At 33.2% G+C, this 18,810-nt stretch overlaps 2 protein-coding genes across 7 annotated transcripts; both read left to right on the top strand.

The window, feature by feature from the left end:
* The first annotated feature begins 56 nt into the window (after nt 1-56).
* LOC122528912 (transcription elongation factor SPT6-like) lies at nt 57-6,495 on the top strand. 4 transcript variants are annotated; one of them, XM_043654540.1, is made up of 11 exons: nt 57-210; nt 283-370; nt 561-745; nt 819-935; nt 1,018-1,169; nt 1,245-1,497; nt 1,600-4,628; nt 4,718-5,234; nt 5,308-5,539; nt 5,628-6,015; nt 6,103-6,495. In XM_043654540.1, exons 1-11 carry the CDS (start codon nt 172-174, stop codon nt 6,296-6,298), a joined length of 5,196 nt encoding a protein of 1,731 aa, XP_043510475.1. In that variant the 5' UTR covers nt 57-171; the 3' UTR covers nt 6,299-6,495. The 4 variants fall into 4 exon arrangements, with proteins under 4 accessions (XP_043510475.1, XP_043510474.1, XP_043510477.1 ...); XM_043654539.1 differs by having other exon boundaries at nt 5,628-6,018; XM_043654542.1 differs by lacking the exons at nt 5,628-6,015; nt 6,103-6,495 and having other exon boundaries at nt 4,718-5,202; nt 5,308-5,529.
* A 1,476-nt stretch (nt 6,496-7,971) lies between these two features.
* Nucleotides 7,972-18,518, top strand: LOC122528919 (stress response protein NST1). 3 transcript variants are annotated; one of them, XM_043654560.1, is made up of 7 exons: nt 7,972-8,150; nt 8,882-8,939; nt 15,030-15,385; nt 15,470-15,610; nt 15,696-15,836; nt 16,091-16,246; nt 16,664-18,518. In XM_043654560.1, the coding sequence occupies exons 2-7, from the start codon at nt 8,903-8,905 to the stop codon at nt 16,754-16,756; spliced, it is 924 nt and encodes a 307-aa protein (XP_043510495.1). In that variant the 5' UTR covers nt 7,972-8,150; nt 8,882-8,902; the 3' UTR covers nt 16,757-18,518. The 3 variants fall into 3 exon arrangements, with proteins under 3 accessions (XP_043510495.1, XP_043510494.1, XP_043510496.1); XM_043654559.1 differs by lacking the exons at nt 7,972-8,150; nt 8,882-8,939 and adding exons at nt 12,590-12,858; nt 14,009-14,098; XM_043654561.1 differs by lacking the exons at nt 7,972-8,150; nt 8,882-8,939; nt 16,091-16,246 and adding exons at nt 12,598-12,858; nt 14,009-14,098.
* The last annotated feature ends 292 nt before the right edge of the window (nt 18,519-18,810 follow it).

Here is an 18,810-nt window from a genome sequence, read left to right as displayed (position 1 = left end):
CAGCTGATTGGGTATTTTCTTGTGAACGCACCTTTATATGTATAGATGTTAAAACAGCTGTGCAGAAGTCACAGTTAGTTTTTCTGCTCCGGAGTAGACGTTTGTCATTACGTTTTTGTTATCAATATTTTTATACACTTTTTCAAGAAGTTCTTATATCTCCCATAGAAAATGGCTGATTATTTAGATGCCGAAGCAGAAGAAAGTGAGGTATGCAATAAAGTGATAATAAAGTAACGAGTACATTTGTCAAATATAATCTGATATTTCACGATTTCTTAGGAGGAAGAAGAACTTGATGTTAACGAAAAGAAAAAACTTAAAAAATTAAGGATGAAAGACAGTGACGACGACGAAGAGTATGATGAAGGTACACAAAAATGTTTTATACAATAAAGCTTAGTACTTTCTTTAAAGATTTTTTTTTAGTATTATTTAAAGATTCTAGAAAGTACAGTTATTGCTTTAGATATTAGAAAAAATTTACATATCATTATTAATATGTAAACTAATATTATTCAAATTTTCATTTTATAATTATATATATTTGTGACATTTAGAAGAGGAAGGAGAAGTTTCGGGACTTATTGATGATAATCCAATCGATGATGACAATGATGAAGACAGTGAAGACTCTGATGATTCTAGAAAACGTAAAAAAAGTGATGATGAAGATTTTGATGACCGTTTAGAAGATGAAGATTATGATCTACTTGAAGAAAATTTAGGAGTTAAAGTTGAAAGGGTATAATATAGTTGAAAAAAATTTATATAAGATATTTTAATACAACTTTTTTAATATAATTTTTGCCTTTTAGAAACGTCGTTTTAAGCGTTTACGTAGGGTACAAGATGAAGACTCAGAAGAAGAGAAAGGAGAGGTAGATGATGAAAGAGATGCTATTGCTAATGAATTGTTTCAAAGTTCTGGAGAGGTAAGTTTTTGAATAAAATGTATATTTGTCTTATTTAATAACTTATTAAATTAAAATAAATTATTTTTATTTTGCTAAATAGGAAGATGAGGAAAGAAATGAAGTTGGTCTAAGGGGTGAAACGGAAGACTTTGATGAAGAAGAAAGTGAGGATGAAGATGATTTCATTGTGGATGGTGATGGAATACCCATAACTGAAAAAAGAAAAAAGAAAAAACCTATATTCTCAGATGCGTCAGTATTATTTGTGTTCTAAAAACAAAATTTAAAAATTTTTTTGTTATATAATTATTTGTATTTTTATCACAGTGCTTTGCAAGAAGCCCAAGATATTTTTGGTATTGATTTTGATTACGATGAATTCGGGAAATATGAAGAGAATGAGTTCAAAGAAGAGGAAGAAGAAGAAGAAGAAGATGAAGATGAATATATTCAGGATGAAATAGACTGTCGAAAACGGTTGAAAAAAAATTTTAAGAAAAGAAGCATAAGGAAAAGTATCTTTGAACTGTACGAACCTAGTGAACTTATACGTGGTCATTTCACCGATGTGGATAATGAGGTATTGATTAGAAATAATTTTAATAATCTATTATCAATAATATAAAATTATTATAATTATTATAATAACAATATTTAAATTATTGTAACTTGTATGTTTTAGATTCGTACTACAGATATTCCTGAACGCATGCAAATTCGCGCTGTTCCCGTTACACCTACAGCGGAAGGTTCGGATGAATTAGATCTTGAAGCAGACTGGATATATAAACAAGCATTCTGTCAACCAACTATTTCAATACAAGATGCCTATCTAAATGAAGAAGCTAAGGAAAGAACTAAAAAGGGGCCGCAAACAGTCGGCAAAATTAAAAAAGTTTTAGATTTTATACGTAATCAAAACTTCGAAGTTCCATTTATTTCATTTTATAGAAAAGAATATGTTTCTCCAGAATTAAATATTAATGATTTATGGAAAATTTATAAATTCGATGTAAAATGGTATCAATTAAAACAAAGAAAAGAAAATTTATTGAAATTATTTGAAAGGATGAGAAATTTTCAATTAAATGAAATTATGAAAAATCCAAATGCTCCATTACTTGACAATATACGAGTCATTAAAGACGACGATATTGAACGACTTAAAAATATTCAAACTTTTGAAGAGTTAAATGTTATTTATCAGCATTTTATGTTGTATTACAATCAGAGTTTATCAGCCATGCAAAAAGACACACGTAAGAAGGAAAAAGAACTACGAAAAAAAGCTAAATTAGAGAAAAGAAAACAATTTGTAGAAGCTGAAGAAAATGAAGAAGATCCTGCTAAAGAAATTTCGGATGTAGATGACGAAGAAGAAGAAATTGATGACTCATTGAAGCAGCCAGTTAGAAAAGGTCCTTATTACCTTTGCAAAAAAGCTGGCTTAGATGGACTTGCCAAAAAATTTGGTCTTTCTCCAGAACATTTCGCTGAAAATCTTAGAGATAATTATCAACGTCATGAAATAGATCAAGAGCCAACAGAACCTGCAGTAGTAGCAAATGATTTTTGTTCAGTATTATTTAAGACAAGTGACGAAATACTTAAAGCTGCACAATTAATGGTTGCAATTCAATTAGCATACGAACCACTAGTTCGTAAATGTATTAGAGAAATGTATATGGAGAGAGCAAAAATATCTGTAAAACCGACCAAAAATGGAATGAAGGAGATAGATGAGGGACATGCCATTTATAGCTTAAAATATCTTAAAAATAAACCTGTACGGGATTTTGTCGGTGATCAATTTTTAAAACTAATTATAGCGGAAGAAGATAAACTAATTACACTTTTATTTAGTGATATGATAGAAGGAAATATTAGCAATAATTATATGGATGAAATAAAGCAATTGTATTATAAGGACGAATTTAGCAAAAGTGTTCAGGATTGGAATGCATTAAGAATTGGTAGTGTTGAAATAGCTTTTAATCAGATTATTATACCTCAACTGAAAAAGGAGTTGCGGTCTAATCTTTTAGCAGAAGCAAAAGAATATGTTATGAAAGCATGTTGTCGTAAAATGTACAACTGGATAAAAATTGCACCATATACATGCGAATTTCCTAATGAAAACGATGAAGATTGGGATACTAACAAAGGAATTCGCGTGATGGGTTTAGCTTATGTACCTGATCCATTTCAAGTCGCTTTTACTTGCATAATTTCTCCAGAAGGAGAATGTACTGATTATTTAAAATTACCGCATTTATTAAAACGTAAAAATAATTTTAGAGAAAATGAAAAGAGGCTGAAAGAAGCGGATTTATTAGCAATTAAAAATTTTATTGCTACGAAAAAACCACATGTCGTAGTTGTAGGTGGCGAATCTAGGGAAGCATTAACGATAGTATCTGAAATAAAGGAATGTATATCTAATCTTGCAGAGCAAGAAGAATTTCCTGAAATTCAAGTGGAAATATGTGATAATGAACTTGCTAAAGTTTATGCAAATAGTAATAGAGGTATATCTGAATTTAGAGATTATCCAGAATTATTAAGACAAGCTATATCTTTAGCAAGAAAAATACAAGATCCTCTATTAGAATTCTCTCAGTTATGTACTATAGATGAAGAAATTTTGTGCCTTAAATATCATCCTTTACAAGATCAACTTTCTAAAGATGATCTTATAGAAAATTTATATTTAGAATTTATAAATCGCGTAAATGAAGTAGGTGTTGATCTAAACAGAGCAATTCAACAGCCTTATACAGCAAATTTAGTACAATTTGTATGTGGTTTAGGACCCAGAAAAGGACAAGCCCTCATTAAGATTTTGAAGCAAACTAATCAAAGACTAGAAAATAGAACACAACTTATAACAGCATGTCATATGGGGCCTAAAGTATTTGTCAACTGTGCTGGTTTTATTAAGATTGATACAAATAGTTTAGGAGATAGCACAGAGGCATATGTAGAAGTATTGGATGGATCGCGTGTACATCCAGAAACATATGAATGGGCAAGAAAAATGGCAGTAGATGCTTTAGAATATGATGACGAGGATGCAAATCCTGCTGGTGCTCTAGAAGAAATTCTGGAATCTCCAGAAAGGTTAAAAGATTTAGATTTAGATGCGTTTGCAGAGGAACTTGAAAGACAGGGTTTTGGGAACAAGTGCATTACTCTTTATGATATAAGAGCTGAATTAAACTGTAGATACAAAGATCTTCGTATACCTTATCAATCTCCAAATACTGAAAAGTTATTTGATATTTTGACTAAAGAAACTCCAGAAACATTTTATATTGGTAAATTAATTCTAGCAACAGTTGTTGGTGTAAGTCACAAAAAACCTCAAGGAGATCAATTAGATCAAGCGAATCCTGTACGAAACGATGAGACTGGATTATGGCAATGTCCACTCTGTTTAAAAAACGATTTTCCTGAACTATCGGAAGTGTGGAATCATTTTGATACCGGTGCATGCCCGGGAAAAGGAGTCTCCGTTTTAAGATTGGATAACGGAGTATCTGGTTATATTCACATAAAAAATCTATCTGATAAAAATGTCGTCAATCCAGAGGAAAGAGTACGTGTCGGCCAAGCAATTCATTGTCGCATAATTAAGATCAAAGTAGAACGATTTAGTGTCGAATGTACTAGCAAGACGAGCGATCTAATTGATAAAAGTCACAAATGGCGGTGAAGTATCAACAAATAATTATATTTTGTTTATAATTGTTTTCACAGTTTCATTAATCAAGATTTTACGTGTATTTTTTTTTTTTTAGACCTCAGCGAGATGTTTATTATGATTTGGAGGCAGAAGAGCAAGATATAAAAGCAGAAGAAGATGCTAAAAAATTGCAACAAAGGCGAACTTACGTAAAACGTATTATAATTCACCCTAATTTCCATAATATAAGTTTTATAGAAGCTGAGAAGTTAATGCAGACTATGAAGCAAGGAGAAGCAATAATACGACCTAGCAGTAAAGGAGCAGATCATTTAACCGTGACATGGAAAATTACAAATAATATTTATCAACATATCGATGTAAAAGAGGAAGGCAAAGAAAATACATTTACTTTGGGCCGCAGTTTATGGATTGGCGATGAAGAATTCGAAGACTTAGATGAAATTATCGCTAGACACGTTAATCCTATGGCTGCTTATGTCTTGGAATTATTAGATTTTAAATATTATAAACCAAGTGTAGAAGGCATTAAGGACAAAGCAGAAGAAATTTTAAAGGAACAAAAGAAGAAAAATCCTGGTGAAATTCCATACATTGTGTCTGCAAGTAAAGTATGCAGATATAAACATCCAGTATTTGTTGTATATTGCTAATTGAAACTAATTCTTTTGCTACATATTTTAGAATTATCCTGGAAAATTTTTACTTTCATATTTACCACGAAATAATTGTCGTCATGAGTATGTTACTGTAATACCTGATGGATTCCGATTCAGAAATCAAATGTTTAATAGAATAAGCGATTTGTTCCGCTGGTTTAAGGAACATTTTAGAGATGCTATACCAATTAAACTAGGTACCCCACATGGAACTATGACTTCTAAAACACTATACAATGGTACTTCAGGAATAAATGGTAAAATTATTATTCATTATTAAAAATTTGAGTAATATAATAATTTTTATTTTACTGGAATTAATTTATTTCTGCTTGCTTTTTTCAGAAGTAAATCCAGATACCATACAAAGAGTAGCACAAAATATGCCACACCACATGCTACATTCACTTTCGAAAGTAGCAAATCAAACTTCACATCATTATCCATCATACACGCCAGGAGTTGTTAGTATCAATAACTATGAAATGTATGAAAATACGCCTTATACTCCTTCTGGTCAAACTCCGTTTATGACTCCATACCATACACCACACTATTTACAAACACCTAATTATTCTCAAGGACCATTCTTACAACCAATTCCTCCAGTAATGAATTCAAATTCACGTAGAATTGCAAGCTCACACACATCTATTTCTAATGCTTCTGATACAACAAACTGGACAAAAGCTGCAGAAGCATGGACTCGATCGAAGCAGTCTACTTTGAGAGAATTGTAAGTTTATCATTGATATATATCAATATATGATAATTGTAACTTTAATCATTGATATCAAAATAATATTGAATGTAATTTTAGTAATACTACTCCAAGATTTGATGAATCTAAAAAAACATCACGAAATCAAGAAAATGAGACAGCAACTCCACGCAATAGAACGACATCTGCTCATACTCCGTCTTATAAATCTCCTAGAGGAACTCCATTTATAAATTCTAGTCCCCAGAGTATGTCTCTAAGTGGAGATCTTACTCCTTTATGTGATGAAAGTTAAAGCAATAATATGCTTTATGTATAGATAGGATAATTTTTTATTTGAAACTCTACTTTATAAAGAAAAGAAAGTAAGTTCAATTATAAATATGTATAATTTTATTTTTTGCCAATTGGCACAGAGCATTTCCTATATCAAATATTTAGTACAAATTATACAATTTTTCTAGAATCTTTTTCGAGACATTTTTCTAAATGAATTTATAACAATTAAAAAAAAAAAGTGTTTAAAGTACATAAGAAAAGGAAAAATTTACAGAACTGATTTTTTTTTATGTGTATGTAATGTTATATTAGAATATTGTTATTCTACCTCAATGAAATTATATTTTCTAACAGTTAATTCTATATAATATATTTATTTATATTCAAATATATCAAATCATTCAGATATGTAAATTATGACATTCGAATACAGATACTGCCCTAATTGAGAAATAAATATGTTTTATTTGTATAATAATCAATTTGATACTAATGTATTAATTTAAACATATGCAATTTTGGCATTATATTTTATTATAAAAGATAAATATTAAAAATATAAGTACCAAATAAAATATCTCATTTTTCAAATTATTGTTGTATTATTTTCCATATATAAATTAATGATCTTGTTTAATATTATTATCTCTCTTTAATGATTTTCAATAACTTTTTACGACATATACCTTGATAACATATATTTAAAAAATATGTTCAATATTCAAAGAGATCTTATAAAAATAACCATATACAAGAAAATATGTACCTTCGCTTTAGAAAAATTATTATTATAGTTATAAAATAGAATACATATAAAGCATATATAGTTATATACTTTGCTAAATATTCCGCAGAATAATGCTATTAACTGAACAATTTTAAAAAATTATTATAAAAAATTAATGAAACAAAATTTTCACATTTTAGAATAATAAACAGAAGTAAAAACAATGATTAGTTAAAATTTTAATGGATGTGTATATCACGCTTTCCCGATCATCATCGAAATCATCGAAACCAGTTATAACGACTCGACCATATTTGGAACGGATTTTTACGTTCTTATGGTCGCACAACGGTCACAACTTCCCACACATTGGTACATATGTTGTAGACATATGATTCATCCAGAATGAATCTTTTCTAAACTGTGTGACCGTATTTCAGACAAAAACACAAATGCATGTATTTTTAAAACGCTCCTACATTTGTACTGTATTATTATGTTTGTACTATATCTAGGCTACAGATATATTTATTATAATTTACATATTGATCATAAAAATTGCGTGAAGCGAATCGCGATAATTGCATTATTTATAATAAACTTAATAAAATACGTAACATACTCGTATGAAATACTATCGAATTATATATTTATAACAAATAATGATTTTTCGATAAACAAAATAGATCATAATTCGACACAAGTACAAATAGAATTTATTAAGAAAGTGGTAATTACCTTACTAAAGCACATATTTACACTGATCATCTTGAACAATGAAAGTAATATTACGAATGCGTAGTAAAGGACTCATGTGACAGGTTTTGTTACAATTTAATCAACGCTTCAAATTCAAATGAACCAATCGCGACGAACCGATCACTCAGCTCGACCAATAAAAATCCACGAAAGTTTGAGCACTTTGATAAAACGTATGTTTGTAGCGTACATGTGGCTGAATGTTTGCCAGTGTGAATCGCTGAAACATACAGGAACACTTACGTCGCAATATAAGCAGCCAGCAAGTCCACCGACCGCTCAGATCTAGTGGCATTATCCAGTTTGTGTGTGATTGTTCCTGTCGCAGGATCAGCTCTTCCTCTTCAATAATTACGTCTTTATTCTTTTAAAAGAAGAATAGGTAAGTTAATTTATTTATTTTCAATTTGCGGTAGTAAATTCGTGCGATAACAAAGAGACGCTACCGGTTTCAAACAAAGAGCCATTGCTTATTCTCGTTTACACTCAATGTTTAATATGAAACAAAGAAAGTGACATTGTTTTACACAATCTTAATCAACATCCTCAACATTTAATTTACAACAACTGCAATATGTTTTTTTTGAACAGGATCATGCGTAGAAGTAATCGTAACTGACTTTCTATGATCGCATATAAATAAATTTATGGGAAAATTTTTTGTAAAATATAAAAAGGAATATTAACTCGTAAAATTAGTCACTGCACAATTGTACAATTGTACAAACAATTTCAGATATTGTTTTTTATAATTGTTTACTCTTTGTAAAAGAACGATATCGCAATATCTTTTTGTAGAGAGACATTGTCATAAAATAATAATACAATAATGCATGAATAATAATCGTATCTCGGGTGTATTCTTACTTCTCACAAAAATAAAATCTTCGATTTCGAGAAATTTAGCTGCAATATATATGTATGTACATAAATATCATATAGCTTCCTTATATACTTCCTTTGTTTGAAATGAACTTCGTGAATTGAAATATTATACTGAGAACTACGAATATAAAGGTTAATGCGAAGAGGATAACAAATACGAAATATTTATCAAAAATTCTGCTTGGACTTTCAAATTCAGTTTATAAAATGAAAGATATTTTTTTATAGTGACATACAATTACGGTAACAATGGCTACAGCTACTGAATCAACTGTTAACAACGAATGTAAGTGATGAAAAATTTTTGTACGAAGATATTTACGAATTATTTTTTATGACAATTTCTATATATTAACAATATTTGTGATTTATATGATATACTTTCTTGAATTTTTAAGAAACGCGATAATCTTATCAAGAGAACAATTTTATCTGTAATATGAGTAATATCTGTGAAATGTTTATATTTTTTTTTTTGTTACTTATCTAAATAGCTTAGTTTAAGAAGGATTGTGACCAATATACTTTATTTAATATGTATATATTGAATATATATTCTATATATATTATTTAATTTTACATGATCAGTATGTATCACATGTTGTGTCACATCAATATCAATGATGTTATTTACGATATGACAGTTTGGTACACCTATGTGTATATATGTATATATATACAGTTTGGTACACACGTGTATATATGTGTACAGTTTGGTACACATGTGTATATATGTATGTATATATGTATAACGACAACTTTCTTCAAATTATTGTCCTGTCCAGTTTCTTGATTTGCCGCGAGTAATAAACTAAAATTTCATGTCGAATAAAAAAGTAATCGTGAATTTTATATGACACGATTTTTGAATTTTTAAATGACAAAGTTAGCACGACAAAGGATCATTAATTAGGAAGGCAATTTAGATGGCAGTAGGAACACACCCTAAGGCAGCGAAAAGTAGATAGTTGCCGGGAAGAGGTCAGAGCCCTCCATTGGCGTCCTCGGAGAAGTGCAGCCTGCGCTTCGCCGTGGCAACTGCAGCTTGATTCTGCAGTGCTCGAACGCCTTTCAGTGGTTCTCAACCACCAGCAATTTTGATAAATAAACATGTATTTCCTTCAATAAATCGTCGTTCCGATACATTTATATCTGCAACTAGTATATTTGTTCTATTTAAACAAGACAAGTTGTTTTATTTTAGTTTTTTGGCTCTTTTTATACTTTTATCATACATTGCAACCTATAAGATTGTTTGATATATTAATCTGGAAGTAATTTAAAATTCTCTTCAATTGTAAAGTAAAAATTTATAGGCTTCTTATGATTTTGTTTCATTTGAGTCCTAATATTTTCCTATATAAGTGTCCTATGAATTGAGTATAGATTTCTTTATGTATCAAATGTATCGATTTTATGGTTATTAGTGTTTTCGCAATGCGAATAATTATATGGAGAATGATTGTGAGCCCGCATAAGTGTTTTGTATCAATAATTAATATTGTCTCAGTTGAACTTCGCATCGGTTACTAGCATGCGACTTGAAATTTTGTCCCTCGCCGTGTCGAAGAGTGAGATTCAAGTTCCTCTCATGCACGTGAAAGAGACTAGTTCGGTTAACTCTCGGTCGACTTTAAGCAGCATACACACGGTGACATTGAAGTGCGTAGGTTAATCCAATTGTCTGGTGTAGCGTGCAAGATATATCTATTTTCTCTTGATGAAACTCACCGTTGTATTGTTTCTTACCTTAAAGAACATGAAATAATAAATCATATTTTTAAAACAATGCACTTTCCTTGACTGTTGAACTATGTCTTTTATTCCTTTTTTTTTTTTTTTTTTTTAATCCAATTAAATATAACGAGCATGTGAAACTCGTGCAAAATCGACATTTCTTTTTCTTTGACTGAATAGATTTTCTAACGAGCTTCTATTTAGTTATTTATTTCCTTGAAATGGCAGAATACATTCTTTTTTTAGTAGAAAATATAACAGAAAAATGTAATGTCACACAATTGTCAATTGTAGGGCGAAGAAAATTGGAAAGTTAGTTGGAATTTAAAAAAAATTCTTGGCAAACGGCGAGGTTCGGTTTCGAGGTACTTCCATTAGAATACGTCACTCCGATTTCTGCGCAATTTACCACGATTCGTGACTAGTGGAAAAAGGGGGGAGGGCAACTGCATTATTAACGTCGCCTGTTCCCGCGTTCCGAGTTCTGAAAATATTCCATGATATCGATCCAGGTGTAAGAGATTCATTCATTTTACGGCATATCCTACGACCGTAATGCGTCATGGAGTTCTGACATTGCGATTGTTCGATCGTTTCTGTCAAATGGAAAAGTTTACGGAACAATGATTCTCGTTTGTGTCCTATATTTTCTAGCTTCGATTTCCTTCGGTATTGTTCTTCATGCTCACCTCGAACGATTTTACCAATTCGCGAGCTTATTAAAATGCTGCTAGCAGTAGATAATAAAAGACATAAGATAATAAAAAATGAATATGATGTACGGTCAGTTGAGATTGAGGATACAAAGGATGTATAGATAAAAGGAAAGATGCCGTTTCGTAAAAAGAACTACATATTTCGCGTGTCAATGTAGAGCTCTAGAGAAGGACAAAAGACATTGATGGATTGTTTTCTTAGAAATCGGGAAGGGACAGTGACTGAATTATTCTTGTCATGAAACGAAATCACGTTCTATTTTGATCGAAGACAAATACGACAATAAAGTCGAGGTTGAAGTTTTTTTAAATGTCACGAAATTAAGAGGGTTAAAGTAAATTCAAGTAGAAGTACTTAACATAGATGTCGGAACAATCGAAACAAGAGGGACTCGTTGTCAGCACTCTATGAGTCCTCCCCCCTCAGGACATATACTGCAAAGTCGTCAATTCGAAGAGTGCATCCTGAGTGTCGCAACGAAGCAAGGGCAGGATTTAGTGGTAGGGCTTGATTTATAGTCGCGAAATAGGGCGCCGGTTATATAAAATATTCACAAACTTTGAAATCAATATGCTGTGCTAAAAGAATTAACTTTAAAATACTAAGACATTTTAATTTCACTCTTACAATATTATAATATTATAATATCATACAATATTATAATACAATCAACTAAATAATATTTTCTTTCAGTTTTATATCAAATGTACAAAAGAAACTCGTTGGTTGACTGGTATATATATAAAAAAAAACATAGATATTGCAACTAAATGAAAGCAAATTTCAGTACTTGTATAATGATCCTATCCAATTTCTGAATTCGCAAAGATTAAAGAACGCGGACGTACGCTTTTTTAAACTGCGAAATTTGGCCAAAATCGTGATAAGAAGATATCATGCGGGATGAGGGGGCGAAGTAGATAATTTACGAGACTAACAATTATGTTCGATCCCCACTTGTAATTTTCCGAGTGATACGTATATATTTATATAGGTAGACACAGTGGTTCAGAATCCACCTAAAATTGTAGATCCAATTATCTCTCCCATTTATCGTATCACAGTTCCCGGTCCCATAATTCTGTCGCTAATAATCTTAGCAGTTGACACGAAAAAAAAAAAAAATACATTGAAAAAAGAAGATATCATCATCCATTGATCAAGCAGGCTGCTGGTGCGAGGTTGAGCCAAAATATAAGAGGCTCGGCGATTGGGGTTGGACAGATGGCATTTTACGTCTGTTCGTAGGCTTCCACACGTGCCTAGCGACCGGCAACCGGGTCCACGATAGAGGCATGTTGAGACTGTTCGAGGTGGAGGTTGGAGGTTGGAGGTTAGCACAGGTGGAAGGGTGACTTGTCGTCGGGTAGGCTACTCGCTGCAGCGAGGGGTGGTCTGCCGCGACTAGGGGCGCAAGAGGCGCCAGTGGGTGGATATTGAGCGACGCCGGGCGTCGTGGCGCACTGTGTGGATCAGTCCCCTTCCAGCCACCGCCCCAGATACGAGTTCAGCCACTTCCGGCCTTCCTCTTTGCTCGTCGGACGTGTCCTCTTGCCGACACTTGCCTGCACTTCCTTCTTTCATTCTCGTCGCCGTTCTCGCTGAATTTGTTTAATTTCGGCCAAATACGGAGCACGGTTCGCGGGGCAGCAGCGAGTAATCAAACACTAGAAATATGCTGATCGGTCTTGTGCGCGACTCAGTGCTGCAGTGCTTCTGTCACAGTTGCAAAGCACCCTTGGGCATCGTAGGTGAGTTGTTCTTTGTTTGTTCGACATCTCTCACCTTAACTGGGAAGAAAGATGCAATTGTCTTTCGTATTTTATCTTTTTCTTTTTTTTTTCAATTTTTATACGATAGTTTGCGTGCTATCTTTGCGGAGAACTAGAAGGGAAGGAGTCAATATCACGGCGAATGACTCCTATGATCGAGGTGATACACTAAACTCGTGACAAGAGATTTCTTTTAATCTAATTTTATATGGTATCGCTGCATCTATTTCGATGTGGAATTTTCTCACCTCTATCCGCTGTCGTCACTTATTGCCTTTGATTCTATGAAAATATATATAATCCTTTCTTTTATTATATATATACACACACACACACATATATATAATCTTTATTATATATATTATTTATATTATATATGTATAATCTTTATTATATATGTATATATTTTTTTATTATTTATTCGAAAATTGTCAATAGTACTTTTCTTTTCGCAACGAGGTTCGAACTCATGTTCGAATAATTATTTGCAATTATATGCATTGGAGAGCGTGATAATTTTCTCTTCGAATCTCCCTTAAGGACTCTCCTTTTAAATATACGCTTTTTGAACTTGATAGTCGGTGTATTTTTACCTCAGTCAATGGTGGTCGATATCATGTTGGTATCGTATTATCCCAGGTACCTGCAGTTCGATCAATTTCTCTACCCTCTAATTGGTATTCATAGTGTATCACCAACACTATCTACGTTAAAAATTTATTAGACCAGTAGCATTCGTTATTCCTCATTTGTTTTTCTATATAACTCGACATTGCATAATTTGGATGTATTAAAATTACTTGTGTTTTATCTTTTTTTTTTCAAGCTTGGCACGTACTTTAACGTAATAACGCGACGATAATTTGCCGGATATTATTCCCCGTCTTAAAAGCTTGAGTTATGTTGAGCTCGTGCAAGTACTAAGAAAGATTGCAGAAATAGTTGGTACGCACGTGCTCTATGGGGAAAACTTCCACTAAACGATCGGGGTGCGGCCCAAGATGGCCACCCTTGGTTGTTAGCCGATAGTGAAGAGACAGTTGCATCGATTTCCCGATAATTAAAGCATGATCCCTATTTCCTTGGTCCCTAAGGTAATACGGCACTCATTGATTCTCAATTTTCGAAGCGGGAGATAGAAGGGGCAATGCGCCCTTTAAGAAGCCCAGCGGCAAAGGAAAGCCGCGGACCAAGCAACCGAAGAAAGTAAAGTTTATCAGTGAGTATACGCTGCTTTTTAATTAACGACTCTTGTCGCCGACTCATTGACTTTCGAACTGCACCAGCACCTTCCCAATCCGACTCTTAACAACGTTCGAGTCAAGTTTAATTAAGATCGCTTGACTTTTACTGACGAGAAACGTTTAAAATCGGCGATCCAGAATGGAGAATCGGAGACCAAAGTGGAAAGGTTTGCTAGTCTAACGAGATATCGTTGTTATTTTGTTATCTTATTGTCCGTTAGATGGTACTTTGTCCAATTGAAAATTGGGGGGGCAACCTTCCGATCGATTTTCCGTGCAAATTATGCTCGCTGCAAAGTGCAACGAACTCGGCACGAACAGTCGGCAATATGTCGCCGGTGAATTATAAATCGAAGACGGCGAATGTCGAAGAACGTTTCAGCATGTTGTATGGTAGGGAGGGTAGCCACTGAAAGGTGCGTGTGTCGACGCTAGACGTCGCGGCGCCTAAAGACAATCGTCCCGTGGGCTGATCGATCTTTCCTTCTCGCGTCTCTGAGTCATACTTCCGTAACTTCGTGTACTTCGAAGCGAACCCGAGATGGATAAAATCGAGAAATCTTCCGCTAAAGTGGATTGTGTCTCGCCGCTCTGCAGACAGGATGTTTTTAATTGCACCTTGCACGATAGGGGATGCGTAAAATAATGAACGAATCACGATGGTTCATTACCATCGTTACGCGGATTTTCACCACGTTACGAATGGCGATAATGAATTTAATTTCGTGCTTGTGCGATTCAATACGAGTTAATCAATTACATCAACATTTGAATAATCGCTTTATGTTCATAAAATTATATTCAAGTTAGTATATTTAATATATTGAAGCAAATATGGTTAATAATCCTTAATAATTTGAAAGCAATACGTTTGCTGATCGATTTCGTTCATTAACACGCTCACAGCAACCGAAATTCGATGCCAAGAGAAATCCAAGGGTGGATTGTGCTATGAGGTAATCTTAGCAGAGCCAACAGTGCCGAAGAGAGCACCGTCACCACCACAAACAAGTCCGACTCAACAAGTCCCTATTGAAGACAAACTTCGAGCAGCGGAGGAAAGAAGACTTTCTTTGGAAGCTCATAAGCTAGCTGCTCTTGCCGCTAAGCTTAGCAAAATTGAAGAGGCATCTCGTAAAAAAGATGAACTTAGCGCCGCTTTCATTGCCACGACTCGTGAATCTTTAGATGCTAAGATGAATAATACGGAAGAGAAGCGAGAGGCTCATATTGCGGAATTGAAGAACAAGTTGAAAGAACACGTTAGTTGAGATTTTCCTTTATTTACGTATATTTATTAAGTGAATTTATTATTATTTTTTTTTTTCGTTTACTTCCGATTATAGTTAGAAAGTGTAGAGAAAACTCGTTTGAGTCTCGAACAACAGACTCAGGAGGTTCGTTGTGCGGTCGAAGAGAAGCTGAAATCTGCCGCCGCTCAACGTGACGAGAATATTAAGAGGATGCTAGATCGTCTCAAAGAACATGTCAGTATTCAACGTTATTGATATCGGTAGAATAATATATATTTTTTTATATATTGTTTAATCTCTGTGAATGTTAATTTTTTAGGAGGAGCAAGTCGCCCGTGTGCGTCAAGGTATAAGCGAGCGTGTGCAGCAACTTGAATCGCAGATTCAGGACAAGTTAGATCAAGCTCACGAACGCCGCCAGAATATTGAACGCGAACAAAAAGAGAAGCTGCGCAATCATGTAAGTTGTATGCATTATTCATAAACTTAGACTTTGGTATTAGTTTTTATGGGTTTTCTATTGGATTGTTTTGGCAACTACTAGGAAGGATTTCTCGCTTCTGTAGATGTAACACCTGTTTTGGTCAAGTTTTGAAAACACAAGTGAAACGAGGGAATGTAGTTTTCCAAACTTGGTCGTTTTCTTAGTGGAAATCCTTTCTTACATATTGTCGACAATGTTACCCAATAAGGGAATTTGAAATGGTCATTTAGAACACTGTGAAGATAGCAAAAGTGCGTCAGATGGCGGATGAGTGCGCCACGAGAGAACTTCTGGTGAAAAAGTTCGAATTTGACAAGAGGGTTTCTACTGCGGAGCAGAACCGACAGCGAGAGATTCAACGTCGTGTGCAGGCTATTCGCCAGCATGTAATTTCGCCCTCTTTTTGTTGATTCAATATTATTGTCTCTTATCTCCTACCATCATCAGATGTTGGCTTATTTATATCCTTTTCGCTGATTTAGTTTCAGTATGACTTCTATGAATTTTAGTAGGCTACGGTTATCACTAGAATTTTTAATAAATTTTAATTATGCTTTACCATATTATGTTGCAGAGAATATTCCTTATAGGGATTCAGTTGTATTACGTATAATTGTATATCTAATTTTTCTATAATTTTCTTTTCAGCATGACCCTGCATTTATGGGCTACTAAGTATACCTGATAGATGTTAGCTTAATATCCGTTCTAGCATGACACATTTAAACATTTTTATTTTAGAATAGTTGAACGTCGAACTTATGGTTTAAAATATCAAATCTTTCTTTTCTTTTGTTCTAAAGGAGAGGCGCGCAGAGATGGTAAGACAGAATAAGGCAGCTTTGTCCGAGCAATCTGCCCTGCCCGCTGAAAAGGAAACTGCCAGCTCTGGATAAATATAACATCATTCTTGATCGCGATCCTCGTTAAAATATCTTTTCATCGTTACCTAATCGAGGAAAGAGGAGAGCGGGATTTGATTACTGGCTTGCAGAGTCATTCACTGATCATCGGAGTTACGTGTTTAAACTTTGAAATAAACTAAGGAGTTGCACTTGTTGTGCTTTACGAGACTCCATTACGCTTTGTGCCATTTTCGTTTGCTGGAAGAAAATTAAGGAAGAAGCGATTTAACCCTTTCACGTCTAACGCCGAATATCTGGCATCCATAAAATGATTTATAGTGGCTACCACCAGATATATCCGGTGTCCACAAAATGATGCACTCTTTACGCGTACAGTTTGCACTAATGGCACGATGACCCGTTCATCGATGGCGCACTGGTGACCAGTTTCGTCGTCGCGAAAGGGTTAATAGTAGCTGGAGGGTTTTGCAATTTTAACAGTCTTATTTTATTACAATGAATGGAGAGGCAAATATGTAGTTAGATAAAACATTCAAGATGATTAAAAAAGACATTATGGAAAATTAGCCAATTTTTTTTCTCACTTGCTACTTGTGCAAAAAATATCACTGCCTTTATCTAACTACACACATTTTTTTTTTATTTTAAATATATACGAATACACGTACTAACATCGGTTGAAAGATACGACATGTAAAGTATTTTCAGTTGTAATGTGCCTACCACTTATACGATGGTGGATCTTCTAGAAAATGGCATTAAAAATATCCTATACGTTTGTAATCAATTATGTATGTTGAAGCAACTAATATTTTATAATTTTTATAATGCTTGTTTCAGTACATTTCCTTTTTTTATGGCTATGGTGTTGTTTAATTAATTACCCTGTTAAAAAAACTATTCTGTTTGAAATTAAAAATGATCATAACAATAATCGAAGTCAAACATTCTAAACTTTTGTATCTCTAATGATTTCTTCAATTTTCATTATTTTCTTTCTTATATAGCTTTTAGTGTTTTGTTCGTAAAAGTTTGCTTTTATTCATAGAATAATGATAGAATATTATCGCTACAATTAGATTTTAAGTGGTAATTGCGACCATATGTGTGTACACATACCATATATGATAATTATATGTGTATGGTATGTGCCAACATGTAAGCACATTTATAATATATAGTGCTTTATACTAGGCTTGAAAACTTTAAAAACATTTTGTACTCGATCATTGTAATATTACTGCGCTAACTGAACAAGAACATTCACAAAATATGTAGTCTAATTGAATATGATAATATGATGCTTCTGTGATGACTTAATTATTTGTCAAAATGTGTAGTGTTTAAGTGAGAATGTGAAAGAGAGAAAGGAGGAGAGAAAGACATTTGATTCCTCTATGCTCGTATGGATACCGTGGCTAGGGGCCTTAATTTTGTTTATATTATATATATCATCGCTGGAAGTATTTGAAAATATAAGAAAAACCGTACCGGGGCGAAGTTTACACGAAAACTTTCCTTCTCGTAATAAAATAGCCAGCTGATGGTTCCTCGGCCTTCTTAGATACTCGTATGTATATATGTTATATATATATATATATAATGAGGATACCATAAACGGAAGGAAACTTTTAGCTCTGGTCACGGTATCTTCATAAAATAAAAGGGGTAAAAAAAAACAAGTCGCAGTGATATTGCAACCGATACCCTACGATCTTATATATTGAAACTACACATAAAATTTTTACAAGGGGCTATTACAGAAGTGTTAATGCGAGACAAAATAAATTACTAAAAAAAAAAAGAGAGATTGAAAAGGTAAAAAGAACATTAGAACTTTTACGTCGACGAATGTGCAACTGTAATCTATATTGCCGAGTGTTGCGGTTAATTTATCACGTGTTACAATATCAAGAAAAAAATAGTTTTGATTTTTCTTGCGATTATGACACGTGACAAATGACGTCTATTTTTGCATAATTGTTGTGATCTTTTGCAAAATGTATTTCGTATAATTATTATATAGATGCCCGACGTATGTATGTTATGATTGTCTTTTTCAATTTGCGTTATGATATATAATA

This window comes from Frieseomelitta varia, unplaced genomic scaffold, assembly GCF_011392965.1.
Source record: "Frieseomelitta varia isolate USP_RPSP 00005682 unplaced genomic scaffold, Fvar_1.2 scaffold_269, whole genome shotgun sequence".
Taxonomy (NCBI): Eukaryota; Metazoa; Arthropoda; class Insecta; order Hymenoptera; family Apidae; genus Frieseomelitta; species Frieseomelitta varia.
This window is presented reverse-complemented; position numbering and strand designations above follow the sequence as displayed.

Bases quoted from the DNA above. Each gene is read 5' to 3' on its own strand.
- LOC122528919 (XM_043654559.1), top strand. From the start codon at position 12,783: ATGCTGATCGGTCTTGTGCGCGACTCAGTGCTGCAGTGCTTCTGTCAC. The intron at 14,099-15,029 runs GTGAGTATACGC...ACACGCTCACAG, and splicing joins GAAGAAAGTAAAGTTTATCA to CAACCGAAATTCGATGCCAA. The intron at 15,837-16,090 runs GTAAGTTGTATG...ATGGTCATTTAG, and splicing joins AAGAGAAGCTGCGCAATCAT to AACACTGTGAAGATAGCAAA.
- LOC122528912 (XM_043654539.1), top strand. From the start codon at position 172: ATGGCTGATTATTTAGATGCCGAAGCAGAAGAAAGTGAG. The intron at 1,498-1,599 runs GTATTGATTAGA...TGTATGTTTTAG, and splicing joins TCACCGATGTGGATAATGAG to ATTCGTACTACAGATATTCC. The intron at 5,235-5,307 runs GTATGCAGATAT...TACATATTTTAG, and splicing joins ACATTGTGTCTGCAAGTAAA to AATTATCCTGGAAAATTTTT.